The following is an 18,201-nucleotide window of genomic DNA, read 5'->3' as shown; positions in this document are numbered from 1 at the left end:
AGTGTTCTTAAACATTTACTAACCTAATTTCTTCATTTTGTGGATTTGCCATCATGTTCTGTTTCAAAGTCTCCTGTTCCCTGTAGTTTTTATGGCACAACGTAAGTATTAAGTTGGCCCTAAAACCTTCTGACAATTTTTAATATACCTCTTCAATGCAGGTTTTCACGGTGTTCGCTAAATGTGGGCCCCTAACTATATGTAGTAGCCTTCAATTAAAGGACATGCCCTAACCTGATGAGGCACAACTGTGGAATGCATCATGTTTTGAGGGCATGGCCACAGCAGGCTAACAGACTTCCAGGAGACTTCCTGTATGATAATTCATTTTCTAGCAGCTGAAACACTACCATCAAAGCCTGTTTGTTAGTCTGATTGAGAGCGTAAATAACTGGTGATACAAGACAGAAAAAATAATGAAGTAGAAGATTGTTTTGAGCAGTCTCTGATACAAACTGTACTGGAGAATAATGCAACAAGGATGGGCGTGACTTGGAATCCATCTGTGGTAAGCTGTTGGAGAAAGGGGAAAGGTAGCAAAATAGAAATAAAATGACAGAAGTTGGGCCATGTTTTGTATGAGATAAACTTCTCAAATTTGCCACATCGTAACTGCTACAGAGTTTGTAGCTTGTGTTTGTTGGATATTCAAGGATGAAGTAATTTATTCAGAGCATACCTTGGGGAAAAGATATGTCTGTCTGTAGCGGGTAGTATGAAACCATCTGGCTATGTAGATGAACTAAAGCATAGTGAAATCCTATGTTAATGGAATCATATGTTTATATAATTAATGATATACATCAGTGTGTATAAATTCCATGTGTTAAAGTGAATAAATCATAATTCTTTGGACTTTAGGGTGGTGGTTATATGCTATAGCTAAAAAAAGAGTTGAGTAAGAGTTTTTTTGGAGTTCTCCAGTATAAGAATTAGACAGCCTTTTAAAACATGCAGATAACTTAAAGATGGGTGTGCTGTTAATTTTCTAAGACTGAAAAGTTATTGTTTATTGATAATATTAAACACTCTGTTTGGAAACAGAATATATGATTTAAGGCTTCCAAGAACTAGGGTTGCTTTTTAGAAATTAAGAAATAAATATTTAATGAGCGTATTTCCTGTTTGCCAAATATTTTTGATGGTGTAAGTGGTGCTCACGTAGTTAAGTATCTGCCTTTTTCAAGTGATTATGTCTTAATGGCAAGAGTTTGTGTGGATAGGGAGAGAATGAAGAACAGTAGCAGCTTTTTACTTTTCCTCAGCCTAAGGAAGCATAGCAGCTTTTTCATAGCCCAAAATGCAAATTATAAGAGAATGGTAAACACCAAAATCAGTAATTATTACATCTGGGAGGAGAGGAAGGAGATGCTATCAGGGAAAGACATTCACTTGTATTGATGTTTTGTTTTGGTTTTAAAAGCAAACTTTTTAAATAAAATTTAATATATAGAGAGAAAAGTGTAGAATAGAGCATAAATATCTAGCTTGATGAATTTTCACAAAATGAACATACTTGTAAACTAATACCCAGGCTGAGAAACAGAACATTTGTATTGGATCTGTTTGATTTTTTTCAGATAGTGTAGTGGGCATGTGGGTGTTTGTTGTATAAGTCTTTATTCTTTTTTGAAATAGTTTAAAGGTTGCCTATATATTTTATAAAAATTATCTCAGAAGGGAATATGATTTTGAGAGATCTGGAAAATGTCAGAAAACGAGCAGGCTTTAGTAGTTGAGAAAGTACATTAGGGAAATAGTTTTTTTAACATGTAGGCCTTTGTCTCCTGTGTATCTGATAAAGTTTATAAACCTGATACTGGCCCAAGTAACTGAAAGTTTCAAAGTGGAAAAAGAACATAAATAGCATTGTGTGGGGTCAAAGTAGTAAAAATTATTTCTACTTTTTGTAATAGTACATTATTAGCCTTTTATAATTTGCAATATAAAACTGGTCCTCATATTTATGGGTACATTGAGATGACAGTTTTGTTTTAAAATTTTTATAACTAAAATCTCAATGATCATTTAAGAAGGAAATTATTTAGTTTTATAATGCAATATTCAAAGTACAGAGAGAACTGGGCTAATAAGATATTTGTAGATCTTTATATCTAGTTTAAAAGCTTTATGTCTGTTAGAAATTGTTATTTGTATAGTCCATTGAAATATGCTTAATATAGGGGTTTTCTGAAATTATCTGTCTGCCTTTGTGGTATTGTTTTTTTCTTTTGCGGGGGGCAGATACTTATTCCACAAACATGAAGATTTCTGAAATTTTATTTTTACATAAATCTTTCTATGTATATCTCATTTTATGAAAAATATTAAAGTGGATTTTTTCCCCATTGTTCTCAACATTAGGCTTTATCTAATTAAGTTATAGCTGCTAGCTATTGTGTGGAAGAGCCATTTGGAAAAGAGTGTTTTGTAAAAACATTTAGTCATTAGCCTCCTTTCTGCCACTGGTATTATATGCATAAAGTTATTAGAATGTTAATCTATTGAGAACTCACTACTAAATAATAATTGTTTTTTACTCTCTTCTAGAAGCCAATAGGGCAGCATAGGTAAATTACTGTTTCTGGTGTGTTTATGTTTATTTGGTCTTCACAGGAGTTGTTGGGACACACTGAAATTTTTGTTTTGTTTTCCTGTCTTCCCTTGATAGACAGTGCAGGAGGAAATGGCTGGTCCTAATCAACTCTGCATTCGCCGCTGGACTACCAAGCACGTAGCTGTGTGGCTGAGGGATGAAGGCTTCCTTGAATACGTGGACGTATTATGCAACAAGCACCGGCTTGATGGAATCACATTGCTAACATTGACTGAATATGATCTCCGGTCTCCTCCTCTGGAAATCAAAGTCTTAGGGGACATTAAACGGTTAATGCTTTCTGTCCGAAAATTGCAGAAAATACATATTGATGTTTTAGAAGAGATGGGATACAACAGTGACAGTCCCATGAGTCCCATGACCCCTTTCATCAGTGCTCTTCAGAACGCAGAGTGGCTGTGCAATGGGGAGCCTTCGCATGATTGTGATGGACCCATTGCTGATTTGAATTCTGATCAATACCAGTACATGAATGGTAAAAACAAACATTCTGTTCGAAGATTGGACCCGGAGTACTGGAAGACTATATTAAGTTGTATATATGTTTTTATAGTATTTGGATTTACATCTTTTGTTATGGTTATAGTCCATGAGCGAGTGCCTGACATGCAGACCTACCCACCACTCCCAGATATATTCTTAGACAGGTAAGTTTTGTTTTCAGTTGCCAAATTTGTGGAAGATTGCTATAACAGCAATGATAAGAGCATATTTATGATAACTGTTGTTTATTATTGTTGTTTTGCTTGATATACACTTTCCATTTGCTTTATCTAATAGTATAGAAAGATATGCTCTGAAATTGCCTCTTTCTCTTTGAACAAATTAGACCTTAACCCTAGGTGAGTGGAAAAGACCACTATTTGATTTATTTTTCTATAATTACAGCTCCAACGTAAGTAATATATGGTACTTAAGATTTTAAAGGGGTTTTCCAGAATGTTGTTTGTAATAAATGGAATTTGGTTACTTTAATGATTGGGGTTCTACTCTTCCAAAAATTTGGGGAGTTTCCTGTATCACCAATAAATTGGAATTATCACAAATAGTACAAACTGATTCACTGATAGTATTCTGTTGTTTATATGAAATTCTGAATGCATTAAAAAAGAATAGTCTGTGTATTTGGAAAATAAGACTAGAACAAACCTCAAAATGTTAGTTTTTATATTTATGATTTTAAAAATTCTTTTTAAAGCTTGTAGTGCTTTTTTGGTTTATTTTATAAAGTGTTTTGCCCTTCTGAAAGTGCCTTATGGTATATGGGTTTTTTTTTATTATATGTTTTTCCATTACTATTTATCCCCCTTATATCCTCTTCCACATCCATAATTACATATTTTAATCAAATAGATTAAAATGTCCACATTAAGGTGGCAAAATGACATACATATCACATTTTATCCCCTCTCAAACCCCAACTGAAAGCATAGTCAAGAGGTTCTTAATGTTTGTTTGCTTTACATTGTAAGCTCACAAGAATCAGGCAGATAGGAGAGGAGAATATAGCTGCACATTTTTGGAAGTTTGAAAGCAGATGGATGAGTGGCAACTAGCAGACCTAAAATAACCTAATTCTGAAACAGCAGTCAGGAAAACCGAGAACCAACCCAGTCTATGTTTCAGATTTCTCAAAGCTCTGGATATTGGAGGTGAAAGGGTGGTGCTAAAATAAGGAGCATCAGATGAAAGCTGTTTAAGAAGCTGGTAGATCCTCTATCTCCTTCCCTCTTCTATACAGTGTTCCCATCTGTAAACAAAGACCCCAAGGAAGTAAGGAAGATGTGGATAGCTAGGAATGAGTACTCTAGGCAGAGGAAACAGCAAAGTGCAACAATACGGAATTGGTAGTGCGCTTTAGCATGTTTAAGGAACACCAACTGAAAGATGGGAGAGCAACAGTTGCCAATGAGGTTTTGAGAGAAGACCAGAATCTAGATTGTGTTAGAGACTGTTGTAAGGACTTATAGATTTCATTTTGAGTGAAAAGGGAAGCCACTGGGAAATTAAGAGAAGAGTAGAGTGAACTAACTTCCATTTTAGTGGTTTCCTCTAGTTGTATTAAGAATAGCCTGGAGGTGGGAGTGAGGTAGGAAAACGGATTAGGTACATTATTGAATTCACCTAGACAAAGCTGAGGTGCATTGGATGAGGTTAGCAGTGGTAGAGATGGTGTGAGTCAATCTTTCTCTCTAGATAGATAGATACATTTCTCTGTGTGTGTGTATATATGTATGTGTGTGTGTGTATAACTTTTGAAGGTATAGCCAAAAAGATTTGCTGATGTATTAATATGTAAAGTATAAGTGAAAGAGAGAAGTCAGGAATTATCCCATGATTTTTGACTTGAACACCTGGAAGGATGGAGTTTCCCTTTACAGAAATGGAAAGACTGTAACAGGGATATCCAACCACCAGCCGCATGCAGCCCAAAATGGCTGTGAAGGTGGTCCAACAGAAAATCGTAAATTTACTTAAAACATTATGAGATTTTTGTGTGTGTGATTATGTGTTGCAGTGTATTTAACATGTAGCCCAAGATAACTCTTCTTAGTGTGAGCCAAAAACACCAAAAGTTTGGACACCCTGCAAGGAGCTGACTTGGAGAAAACTTAAGGGTTTGATTTTAGAGCTGTCAGGTTTGACCTATCTTTTATACCAAATGACTTAAGAGTTGGAAAGACAATTTAGAGTTTGGGGAGATTTCAGCAGACTTGGAGGGTTTACCAGCATAGGTAAAGCCATGATGTTAGATAAGGTCTCCTGGGAAGTGAGAGGGAAAATTAAAGGGAAGATTGAAGATTGAGCCCAAGACCATTATAACATTTAGAGATCAGAGAAGTAAGGTAAAACTAGCAAAGAAGACTGAGAATGTCAGAGCAGAAAGAGTGTTATATATCCTGGAATACAAGTTAAAAAAGCAATTTAAGAAAGCAGAAATACTTTTTTTTTCTTTTTTTTTGTTGTAGGTGCTAGTGGTGTCATTGTGGTGGGGTTTTTTTCTGGTGGTGCGGTGGTGGGGCTGGTGCTGGTGGTGGTGAGAAAGCAGGAATAACTAATAATTAGCTCTGTCAAGTGCTGCTGAGGGGCCAAGTATGATGAGGGTAGTGAACCACTGGATTTATCAACGTGTTGGTCATCAGTAACCTTGACAAAAGTTAATAAGGGCAAAAGCCTGACTTTAATAGATTCAAGAGAGAATGTGAGATTTACTGGAATGTACCTAAAAGTGTATCTCCATAAATATGAAACAACATATGTGCAAAGTTATTTATTATGACATTATTTGTAATAATTATAAATATTGTAAATATTCTAAATGCTTATCTATGGAAAATGAGCAGAATATAATAAGTTATATCTATACAATAGAGTAAGGTTTAATCAGAAAAAGAATAAGGAAGATTTCTGTGAATGGATACAAAAGATTTGCAGGAAATCCCTGACTTGTGTGGCTCAGTTGGTCGGGCATCACTCCACAAAGCGAAAGGTCACGGTTTGAGTCCTGGTCAGGGCATATGCCTGGGTTGCAGACATGGTCCCCCATCTGGCACATGTGGGAGGCACTGATTGATGTTTCTCTCTCATGTCGATGTTTCTCTCTCATGTCAATGTTTCTCTCCCTCTCTTTCTCCATACCTTGTCTTCTTTCTAAAAAATAAATAAAATCTTAAAAAAAAAGATTTGCAGGAATAACTCAGTAGCAGTGAGCATCATTAGCATCCATATCGTGGTTTCTAAATACCAATACTTATTGAAAGTAACCCCAGACCAAGGCTCTTTAGAAAAATGGCTGATTTTTAAGTTTGGGGCAAAGAAAATGAAAAATGAGCCTGAATCAGATCTTGTGCCATAAAGCAAGGAAGTATACAAAACCAATGGAAACATATCAAAAGGACATAGGAACTGGTATGAAGGGGCTCCCACTGATCAAATTAGGACAATTGGAACATTAAAAAGCATAGTTGTGGTAATGAATTACAATATACAGGGGTTGGCAAGAGTAGGTTTACAGTTGTGATACAAATAAATAATACTAAATAATACAAGAATAAACTTTCGTGTACTCACAACTGTAAACCTACTTTTGCCTACTTCTGTATTGAGTAAGAAAAAGAATCAGTGATCTATAGTGAGAAACAAAACCAGCAAAGAGTGGTGGGGTGAGATGGAAAGTTCTTCAAGAATAATATCAATAAATAACTATGGCTGGCCTGACTATTTTGCTATCTCCATTATAATAACTGATTCAGGCAGTGGATGCTAACATCCATTAAGTGAAAGGCCACTGGGAATCAGGATAGTTACATGACCTGAAAGTAGCAACTCACATAATACTTAATTACCAGGGTTATAAGGTACCTTTACCACGGCAAGACCTGACATGTCATTTTAACCAAATAGTCAAAGGTAATATCATGGTGGGACAAACTGATACTATATGCACTGAACATGGTGTTCACAAATCACCTACATAATGATCTTGCCAAAAAATGTATTTTAATGTAATCCTGAGAAAATTATCAGACAAATCCAGAACATGGAACATTCTATAAGACAGCTAGCTGATTTAGACTCCAAAAATGTCAGTGTCATGGCAGACAAAAGCCAGGCAGGGGGGACTGAAAGGGAAATTGAAGAGACACAACCAAGAGTAATGCATGAACTTTAATTAGATCCTATGTTAAGAAAAATAAATACTGCTGTAAAGGATATTTTTGGAATAATTTGAAAAATTTGAATATGGACCACATATTAATATAACACCAAATCATTGTTACAGTTTCCTAGGTATAGTGTAGTGGGTTGTGAAGAGGACACCCTTGTTCTTAGGAGATACATGTTAAAGTATTTGGGGAGAAAGTGTTATAATGTCTGCAATTACTTAGAGAGTATATATGTATGTGGGTATTTATAGAAAAAGGGAAATAGAGCAAATATGAAAAATGTTAATTATTATAAACAATTAGATTTAAGTGAAGAATATTATAAAGTATGTATTCTTTCAGCTTCTCTTTTGGTATGATCAGAATTTTTCAGAGTAAAAAATGGGCAAAAAATATGAAGAGAGATAAAGAGAATGGGAAGAAAGAAATTGGAAACAATCAGGTCTTAGAGGTTTTCCTTTAAGGGCAGTAGAGAAAAATGAAGCTGGAGCATGGGGAGAGGAGGAAAGGGTTTGGAATCACCAGGGTTTTGTTTTAGATGGGCTGTATTATAGCGTGTTTGTTGAATTGAGGATAGGAATGACCCAATTTGGGGGGTGATGTTAGAGGAGAGGTGCATTGTTGGAGTCATGTGCTTGAGTATATGAAAAGGGATGGGATCCACTGGGTTGGAGAGGCTGGTCTTAGGCATAGGGACTGTTCATCCGTAACAGAGGGGAAGGTAGAAAAGATGGAAGCAGAGGTACAATGTTGCTGGATATGATAGTGGAACCTTAAAAAATGCTCTCCTGGTTTTTATTTTCTTTGTGAACAGAGAGTTAGAATGGAGAGAAGTGTGGTGGTTTGAGACGAGGTGTAAAACAGTCATCTAGGAGAGTGAATAGACTTGTATGATACAATGGCAGCACTAAAGGCCTCCTTCTGGTTAGTAGTCATGTTGGCATTGTGTGTATTGCCAGCCTTACTCAACTGCATAGATACAGGAAAGGAATAGTAGATAATTGGATTTAAGCAGAATTGAAGTTTTGTTAGGCAGTACAATGAAGAAAAAAGAAGCAAAGGAGCGATTACAGTGACCTACTATGGTTCAGTTGAGTAAAGAGGGACGTAAAGATAGGAGGTAGATGAAGGACAGTGAATTATTGTAAAATCAATGGCTTTTAGGTCTCAGAATTACTGAAGTTGGAGTACCAGAAGGCATAAGCTGGAGAGACAAGTGGTGTTGGTTAGTGTTAGTATGGGATTCTTGAAATTGACATTATAAAGAATAATCTTGATGATGACGAGATCCAGGTTATAAACATAGGTGTGAGTCACTGAAGGAGAGTAAAAGACAAGGTCATAGGAGAAGTTAAAAGGGAAGTGAGTAAAAAGAACACAAATTATAGCAGCAGTATTTTGGAAAAAAATTACAGTGAAGTAAAAACTAAAATATTCAAAAAATGAGAAAATGGATACTGAGGGTCTATAGATGACTATAACAAGGCATAATGGGAGAAAAGAGGGAAAATCATCTGGAAGAATAATATGGATTTTAAAGTGTACAGTTCAGTGGTTTTAGTGTATTTACAAAGTTGTGCGTCCATCACCACTAATTCCAAAACATTGTCATTGCCCTCCAAAGAAACTCATAGCCATTATCAGTCACATCCCATTCCCTTCTGTCTCTACACCCTGGCAACTACCAATCTGCTTTCTGTTTCCATGGATTTGCCTGTTCTGAACAGTTCCTACAAATGGAGTCATACAGTATGTGACCCTTTTTTGTGTGTTTCTGGCTTCTTTTAGTTAGCATAATGTTTTTAAGATTCATCCACAGAGTAGTATGCATCAGTATTTTGTTCCTTCTTATTACAGAATAATATTTCACTGTATGAATATGCTACAATTTGTTGATGAATGTTTGAGTTGTATCTAATTTTGGGATACTATTAATGCTGCTATAAACATTAGCGTACAAAGCTTTGCATAGACACGTTTTCAATTCACAATGGGGATTTGAAAACAAATTTTGCCTAACTCAGTTGTGCCACCCACTACACAGCTCCATGCTCTTAAGTATCTAAACTTTCTTTATTCATGGGAGAATGGTAGCAGGGGCTGTCAGGGTTCTTCCTATATCCTCTCAGATCTGGTTTCCATTTTCTTGCTCACCGGTACTCCAACATGAAGCAAATGTGTGTCTTTGCTGGAGAGGTGCTCTTGGGCTGCTGTAACATACTTTGCCTGCTTGAAAAGAGAGCCAGGCATGCTTGGAAATTTACATCTCTCCAGCAGCAGCTCTTAACCAGTGACTGATGAGGTGGGGTACAAATATTCCATTTATCTTTGTCCTAATTGGGACAACTTTTAGGTCAGACCTACACTGTCTCCCAAATGCCCCATAAAAGTGAGCCAAAGTTATCCTTGCCTGAGGTTCCCACAGGGTTGTGCTGGATGTCTCACCCTTGCCTTGCTTCCTTGTGTTTCTGATCTCATTTCCCCCGCCCTATGGTTTTCCTTTGGGAACACTCCTAATGACATTCACACTGATCTTCCTTTCAGAGTGTGCTTCTGAAAAAAAATTTTTGTGTGTGAAAAGGAAAGGAAGTGTTTTTTTAAAGCTTTACAGACTTAAAGTAGTGACCCAATGTCTTCATTAAAATCTTAAAGTCTTTTAGGATACCCACAGACAAACACAGTCCTTCCTTCTCCCTCTGCCCTAATCTGGGGTACTGTATCTTAGGAAAAGAAGCAGAAGTCCGTGTTTCAGCTCCTGGCACCATCAGCTGTGTTGTCTACATGATCTCCAGTTAATCCAAAGCCATGTGGTACCTTCTCACGGCCCACCAGCAAGAGTCCTTTCATCCCTTTTCTTCCAGGCAAAGTTTCTCCTGCTTCCTAAACCACGTGGCAAAAAGGAGCACCCCAAAGCCACATGGTTCTCTCCCTCGCCAAAGCTGCACAGTCTGGGTTTAAATCCCCGCGCCAACCTTCCTCTGCACTCCCATTTCTGACTCCTCTTACAATCAGTTTGCTTCTGAAATTTACTTGACACAATTTCAAGAGCTTCAGTACAACATAAACAAAATTAGAAGGAGACAGGGATGCTTCTAGAGACGGGCCCACTTACAACAATGAAGGGATAGCTGATAACCGTAACAGCAAAGGAGGAAATAGAAGCACTATAAAAAGAAAACATAAATAATGGAAAAACCACATCGATCTGGGGCTTAACTCCTCTTTATTTCTCAGTAGTCCTTGAGGTCATTATTGTGTTCAAGGTAATAATCAGTGTTCACAGTGATGACTTTGAATTACCAAAGAAGATTAAATTCTATCCAGGAAAAAAGGCATATTACGCATTTTATAAAGCTTTGTGTTGTAAGTATGAGATATTGAGTACATATTTGACAGTGTCCTCACAACAGTCCACTAAAATGACAGTGAAAGGGAGGGGGAGTTCCTATAAATCTATGAAGGCAAAAGTTGTGATAATAATAAAAAATTGGAAAGTGGAAAGTGTGTGTTGTAAGATTGGGAGTGGGACTAGCAGTGCCCAAGAGGTGAGTTTATTTGTACTATGAAACTCTAGAAAAACTCTCGAAACAGGAGGCACCAAGCATCTCTCAAGAACAGATACAGATAGGAGCTAAATACAGGAGATTTGGTTGAAAGTCAATCTAAGAAGCTTTTAGACCTGCTGGCCTTCAACAGAAGTCAGGTAGGATATTTTCCCAAGTAGTTGAATGTCAGGCACTGTGGACTTGGAGACACCAGGTGCACATGAGAACAAAGGTGACTGTTTTTCAGTATGTTTTCAAAAGGATTAACTGTAAATCTATGTACTGGTCATTGAGACTCCCAGCTCCTTTCCCATCAGTACTTTCGCCTAGCCCCGTCCTCCAGACAGAACAGTCTTCTTGGAAAACCTGCACAAGAGAAGAGAACTGTAGATACTGTGGTAGGGAAGATAGCCCTATCTCATTAACCAGACCTCGGTTCAATTACTCTATAGTGAAACCTACGACTTGATAAGCTCAGTCCATGAACATAGAACGTCAATTTTTTTATTTGTTTTTAAGTACTTCACTGTCAAATGTAAATGGTCAGTCAAGAATCACCAGACGTTTGAGGAAAACAGACCAATGCAAACAGAAAAAGCAAACTGGGAGTACAAAATTGGGAGCAAAAGAATACTTCAAAACAAATAATTATTCATATTCTCACAGATAACAGATGTTGCATTCTATGAGACAGTAAAAGTAGCCTGTAAAAAAGGAAAATTCAGAGGAAAAGTTTTTTGGAAAATAAAAAATGAAAGTAGAAATTTAAAACCAGCAGGTGGCTCAGTGGATTGATGCTGACCTGTGAACTGGAAGGTTGACAGTTCAATTCCCAGTCAGGGCACAGACCTGGGTTTCGAGCCAGGTCCCCAGTCAGGGGTGTACGAGAGGCAGCTGATCAATGTATCTCTCACACATTGATGTTTCTCTCCCTCTCTTTCTCTCTCCCTTCCCCTCTCTCTAAAAATAAATAAATAAAATCTTTAAAAATTAAAATAAAACCATCAGGATAATTGGAACATGGCTTTGATTAAATTGCCCAGCATGTAAAACAGAAATGAAAAATAGAGGAGAAAAGTAAGGTTAATCCACTTGGCCCAACAGTGAACAAGTAGGGGTTCTATAAAGAATACATAGAGAAAATGAGGGGGGCAATACTAAGATATGGTACAAGGAAATTTTCCATAACCAAAGGATGTGACTTTTCGTATTAAAAGGGCTCACTGAGCACCCAGTATAAGATGAAAAATTTCAGAATAGTGGGTATAACAGGATCCTAAAAAGCTTCTTAAGAGATAAAACTGGTAACATACAAAGGTTGGAAATCCAAATAGCATCAAACTTGTTAGCAAAGGTAGAAACTGGAAGACAGTGGAACAATGCTTCTAACATTCTGAGAGAAAACAATGTCTAACTTAGAATTCTCAGTCCAGGCAAACTACCAGTTAGGTATAAGTCTAGACTCAAGGATATTTTTAAATTTGCAAGTCTCAGAATGTTTACTCTCCAACCCCACACCTATTGGAATTGCTAAAATGAAAAAGCAAAGATTGATAATAGCAAGGCCTGGCAAGGATTCAGAGCAACTGATACTGTCATACATTTCTGGTAGAAATGCAAAATGATACAACTGCTTTGAAAACAATTTGATAGTTTCTTAGGAAGTTAAACATACATTTAAAGTAGGAAACAGTAGGAAACATACACTCAACAGTTTTACTTGTAGGTATTTACCCAAGAAGAATGAAAACATGTCCATGCCAAGACCTGTATGTGGTCTTTATTCACAGTCACCCAAAACTGAAAATAGCCCAAAATATTCATCAACCAGTGAAATAAAGAAATAAAGGAATGAATAAAGAATTATAGTTACATGTAAAAACATAGATGAATCTGAAATGTGTTACGCTGAATGAGTACAGTCAGACACAAGAGGAATCCGGATAAATACTGTGTGAGTACATTTCTGTGCCATCCTGGAAAAGGCAGATCTCTAAGGGTCGAATCACAATGGTGGTTGCCCAAGGGCTAAAAGTGAGGAGGGGTGGCTGTTGACTACAGAGGGGCACAAGGAAACTTTTTGGACTAATGAAAATGTTCTATATCTTTAATGTGTGGCAGTTACATGACTGAATGTTTGTCAAAACGCATGGAACTGTATAGCTAAAAAGGGCAAATTTTTCTGTTTGTAAATTAAACCTCAAAAAATCTGACACTAAAAATAAGTTTATCCTCCAGCCATTCTTTCTTAGAAAACACTGGAGAATACACACCATCAAAACTAAGGGGTAATAAACTGAGAAAGAGCCCTGGCTGGTGTGGCTCAGTGGATTGAGCTCTGGCCTGCGAACCAAAGGGTTGCTGGTTCTCTTCCCAATCAGAGCACACGCCTGGGTATAGGTTAGGTCGCCCTGGTAGCAGGTGTGTGAGAGGCAACCACACGTTGATGTTTCTCTCCCTCTCTTTCTCCCTCCCTTCCCCCTCTCCAAAAGTCAATAAATAAATAATCTTAAAAAATTAAAATTACATGAGAGGAGTCTTTTTTTTCCTGAAGTAATAGGTAAAAGATAAGTTTTTTAAAGAAGATGATAGACTCTCCTCAGTTATTTTTTTTAAGATTTTATTTATTTTTAGAGAAGGAAGGGAGGGAGGGAGAGAGAGAGAGAAACATCAATGTGTGGTTGCTGGGGGTCATGGCCTGCAACCTAGGCATGTGCCCTGACTGAGAATCGAACCTGCAATGCCTGGTTCACAGCCCGTGCTCAATCCACTGAGCCACGCCAGCCAGGGCTATCTCCTCAGTTATTCTGAATAAGATTTGGGGTAGACTGTTCATACCTTTAAGATTTCATATTTTCTTTTAAAAATACCTTTATTTCCTTAGTTATAAAATTAACATGCCATTGAATAAAAATTTTTAGTGGAAAGTACAAAGATTAACAATAAAACCATCAATAATCCTACTCCCCCAGAGTTGACCTATTTGGACTAATCCATTTCCATCTCCTTTCTCCCTCTTACCTTCCCTTTCTCCACCCTTCTTCCTTCTCCTTCCCTTCCCTTCTTCCTGCCTCTTTTCCTCTTTCTTCCTTTTCTTTCTTTCCTTTCTTTTCTTTGTTTTCTTTCTCTTTCTCTCCCTCCCACACCCTCATTCTTTTCAAAATAAGAAATATGCCATGTCTTTTACTAGTGGGTAACCACAAGAACTGTGCATTTGGTGAGGAAAGAAATCAGTGGAAAAGAGAAAGAAAGAGGAAATACAAAGCAAACGGGGACAGGAAGATATAAAGGAGTAAAACAAAACCAAATATAGTAGTCCCCTCTTAGCCAAGGTTTCACTTTCCACAGTTTGTGGTCACCCATGGTCTGAAAATATTAGGTAGAAAACTACAGATATAATTCATAAGTTTTAAATTGTGCGCCATTCTTTGTAGTGTGTTGAAACCTCTCACTGTCCTGCTTCATTCCACCCGGGGCGTGAATCATCTCTTTGTCCAGCCTATCCATGCCGTGTGTGCTACCTGCCCATTAGTCACTTGGTAGCCATCTCAGTTATATGATTGACTGCCATGGTATCACAGTGCTTAAGTTCAGGTAACCTTTATTGGACTTAATAATGTCTCATTTACCTTGCTTCATCCCATAGGCATTTTATCATCTCCCATTGTCACAAGAAGGGAGAGTACAGTATAAGAAGATATTGCATTAGAGAAAGACAACATTCATACAACTGTCATTATAGTATATTGTTATAATTATTATATTTTATTACTAGTTATTATTCTCTTACTGTGCCTAATTTATAAATTAAACTATCACAGGTATCTATAGGAAAAAAATAACATATATAGTGTTTGGTACTATCCATGGTTTTAGGCATCCACTGGGAGTCTTGGAACTGTACCCACAGGTAAGGGGGACATCTGTATGCTGTTGGGTTGGCCAAAAAGTTGGGGCTATTTTTTTGTTTTTTGTTTTTCTTTTTTTCTGTAGTACCACTTAGTTGTCTTTAACTTCATTTGAAACAATTTAGTTAGATTGTATTGTGTCGGCTGTCCTATAAGTATGTATTTAAAAAAAAAAACTTATCAGCACTGTTCTGGGAACCAAAAGGTTGCTGATTTGATTCCCACTCAGGGCACATGCCTGGGTTGCAGGCCAGGCTCCTAGGTGGGGGTGTGCGAGAGGCAACCAACTAATCAATGTTTCTCTCCCACTCTTTCTCTCTTCCTTCCCCTCTCTCTAAAAATAGATAATTAAAGTCATTTAAAAAACTTATCAAAATTGGTGCTCTTTTTTTAGCCATTTTAATATTGAAGGTAGAGGAAAATACACATTTTTGGCATATTATGCTTTATTATTTTAAAAAAGGTAAAAATGCAACTGAAATGCAAAAAAAAGATTTGTACAGTGTGTGGAGAAGGTGGTTTGACAGTGTGACTGTCAAAAGTGGTTTACAAGGTTTCATGCCATGATTTCTCGCTAGATGATGCTCTGCACTTGGGTAGACCAGTTGAAGTTGCTGGCAATCAAATCGAGACATTAATTAAGAACAATCAACATTATGCCACATGGGAGATACCTGACATGCTCAAAATATCCAAATCAACAAACTTATTGGTGAAAATGAAAAATGTGTCTTTTATTTCATGGAAAAAACCATACGGACTTTTTGGCCAGCCCAATAAATAAAGAAGGATCAGGGTCAAGCCCTCTTGTCTGGGTTTTGAAATGAGACCATCATGCAAACAAGGAGCCTTTTTCCCAGCATCTGTGGTGGGCAGTCCTGTATCCAGGTCTACAATGCTGCTGGGAGGGAAGAAGGGGTTGTTACTTTTTAACAGAACCGTGACTGGCAATCACTGACAACAGAGATTCTGGTAAGCAGGGTACTTTATGAAACAGTCCCCCTAACCTCAGGTTCTCCAGACGTCATCTCTGGAAAGAGATAAAAGTTATAGAGAGCAACTTTAAGTTCATCATTCGAAGGGAATCTTACTGAAAAGAGGGGTGTCATTTACGTCCAAATACTTCTTGTCAGCCCCAAATGTAATTTTTTTCTGTTCTAGTGTTCCTAGAATCCCATGGGCCTTTGCCATGACAGAAGTGTGTGGTGTCATTCTGTGCTACATTTGGATCCTGGTTCTTCTTCTTCACAAACACAGGTACTTCACTTAACTCCATTAAAAGACTGCAAGTGTTTTGACTGTCTTGTGTAAAGTCATCAAACCTGTTTTTCCCTGTGTGGTTTCCTTGTTAATTTCCTTTCTAGTCGTTGTGACATTATAGTTATTGACATAGGAACATGTTTTGGTTTTAATCAACAAAAGAGTCAGCTGGAGGTAATATCTTCATATTTTGTAATATTCTGGAAGCATTTTGCAGGTAACTATCAGAGATGTTTAGACATGGGCCAACCATTGACAATCTAGCTGTTAATCTTTCTTTGGAAACATTGAAAATGTCACTTCTGTAGAAGGATAGAAACTTCTCCAAGGACAGTCGCTGGTCTAATGTTCAGATGGAAGAAATGGTTCTGTGCTTGGCAGAGGCCCATTTAAAAAAGGATTATTTTGTGTGAATCGTGCATGCCTAGTCAGTATGGTTTACTTTAGGTGGTAGAGGAAATTGCTGAATGGGAAAAGTGCTTCTTTAGCACTTTCACCAAGAAATATAGAGGGAAGGATTTTTTTTCTCATTAAAGAAAAGAAGTGCAGGGGGAGGCTTATATACTGCCTTAATGAGGGGGAACTACTTGATGTAAGTAAAAAATGAGGCATAATGAACAAAAAAAAATAAAGAACTAGAAAGTTTGTGGATCTGCTATTCATTGTCTTCGGACGCTGAAGAGGAATAGGCACACTTTCTTGAATTTGTGATCCTTTCTTCTCACAAGGGAGTGCTTGAGGGAAACCACAGTGACGGGCTTTAGATCCTAAGCTTTAAAAGTGAAAAAAGGTTGATGATTGCTATTCATGTCACACTTTTGGGCCATATTGCACTTCATTCTCTCCCATTTTGTAGCAATATTGCTTAAAACTGGAGGTAGTTTAAAATCATGTGTATCTGCCCTGGCTGGTGTGGCTCAGTGGACTGAGTGCCAGCCTGTGAACTGAAAGGTCACTGGTTCAATTTCTGGCCAGGGCACATGCTTGGAATGTGGGCCAGGTCCCTAGTTGGCGGCATGTGAGAGACAACTGCTGGATGTATCTCTCACACATTGATGTTTCTCTTCCTCTCTTTCTCTCTCTTTTCTCCTGTCTCTAAAAAAAAATATATAAAATCTTTCAAAACAAAACACCTGTATTTCTGCAGCTTTCTGGTTTAATTTTGTCTTCTAAAACCCTGTGGATTTAAATATATCCACTCTTCAAAACAAGAAAGACTTTACTTTATAGGAAACCTTTGTAGATTTAGCAAAGCATAGCAGTGGCCAGTTAAGTGCAAATTTTGATGTTTAGTCAGAGAAAGTGTTTCTCAGAATGGGATCTTCTGTGCCACTTTCATTAGAATCACATGGCTCTTGTTAAAATGCAGAATCCTAGGCTGCATCCCAGGCAGCCTGAACCTTCAAAACTGAAGTTTGAAGCATACTAACTTTGTGTTCAGTGCTTTTCTTAAGGGTGGGAGTAGCATTTTGAAAATGTGTAAAGCATAGTCCTTGGACTTAAGAATCTTATAGTCTGTTTTAATTTAAGACACTTAAAAAATAATATAACAATACAAGAGATGTTACAATGCACTTTAAAATTTTTGTTAGAGATATACTTAATATAAAACAATATTAAAAGCAACTCAATATTTTATAGCTTAAGTTTAACTTAGGTTAAATAACATTTTGTAGATAGGCACTGTCATTAAGAAATTTACAGTGATAATAATGAGCAAAAAATTTCCTAGAACCACGTGTTCAACTTTACCTCTCATTAAGTAAATAACTGACAAGCAACATATGAGTAATTGGACTAACAGTAAGCCTGGAGTCAGGCTAGGTACTAGTCTTCTCTTTTATGTGACTCTTTTGCTTTCTCTTAGCCATGTTTTCTTGTTAATGAAGTGATGGTCTTAGGTCTGCACTGTCAAACATGGCAGGTGGTAGCCACATGTGGCCATTTAAATTTAAATTAGTAAAACTGAAATAAAATTAATATTCAGTTCCTCAGCTGTACTAGTCACATTTCAAGTGCTCAAGAGCCACACATAGATAACTTACTGGACAGTGCACTTATAGAACATTTTCATCACTGCAGAAAGTTCTTCTGGACAGTGATCATCTCTAAGATTTGTGTCCTCTTCCAGGAGTCCAGCAGTTTTCCTGCTTGCTCTCTCTTTAAGGAAACATCTGATGTCTGGGATTTGCTTTGTTTGTTTT

At 37.2% G+C, this 18,201-nt stretch overlaps 1 protein-coding gene across 2 annotated transcripts in view; it reads left to right on the top strand.

Annotated features, from left to right (window-relative positions):
• SAMD8 (sterile alpha motif domain containing 8) overlaps nucleotides 1–18,201 on the top strand; it is a 65,904-nt gene that overhangs the window by 30,448 nt on the left and 17,255 nt on the right. For both annotated transcript variants that reach the window (XM_045842151.1, XM_045842153.1), the window contains exons 2-3: nucleotides 2,672–3,264; nucleotides 15,899–15,994. In XM_045842151.1, coding sequence (XP_045698107.1) covers nucleotides 2,672–3,264; nucleotides 15,899–15,994 — 689 coding nt within the window. The remainder of the gene's footprint in view (nucleotides 1–2,671; nucleotides 3,265–15,898; nucleotides 15,995–18,201) is intronic.

Source organism: Phyllostomus hastatus, unplaced genomic scaffold (assembly GCF_019186645.2).
Source record: "Phyllostomus hastatus isolate PE091 unplaced genomic scaffold, TTU_PhHast_1.1 phas_contig_38, whole genome shotgun sequence".
Classification (NCBI taxonomy): domain Eukaryota; kingdom Metazoa; phylum Chordata; class Mammalia; order Chiroptera; family Phyllostomidae; genus Phyllostomus; species Phyllostomus hastatus.
The sequence above is the reverse complement of the archived record's forward strand: the minus strand, read 5'-3'. Positions and strand labels throughout refer to the sequence as shown.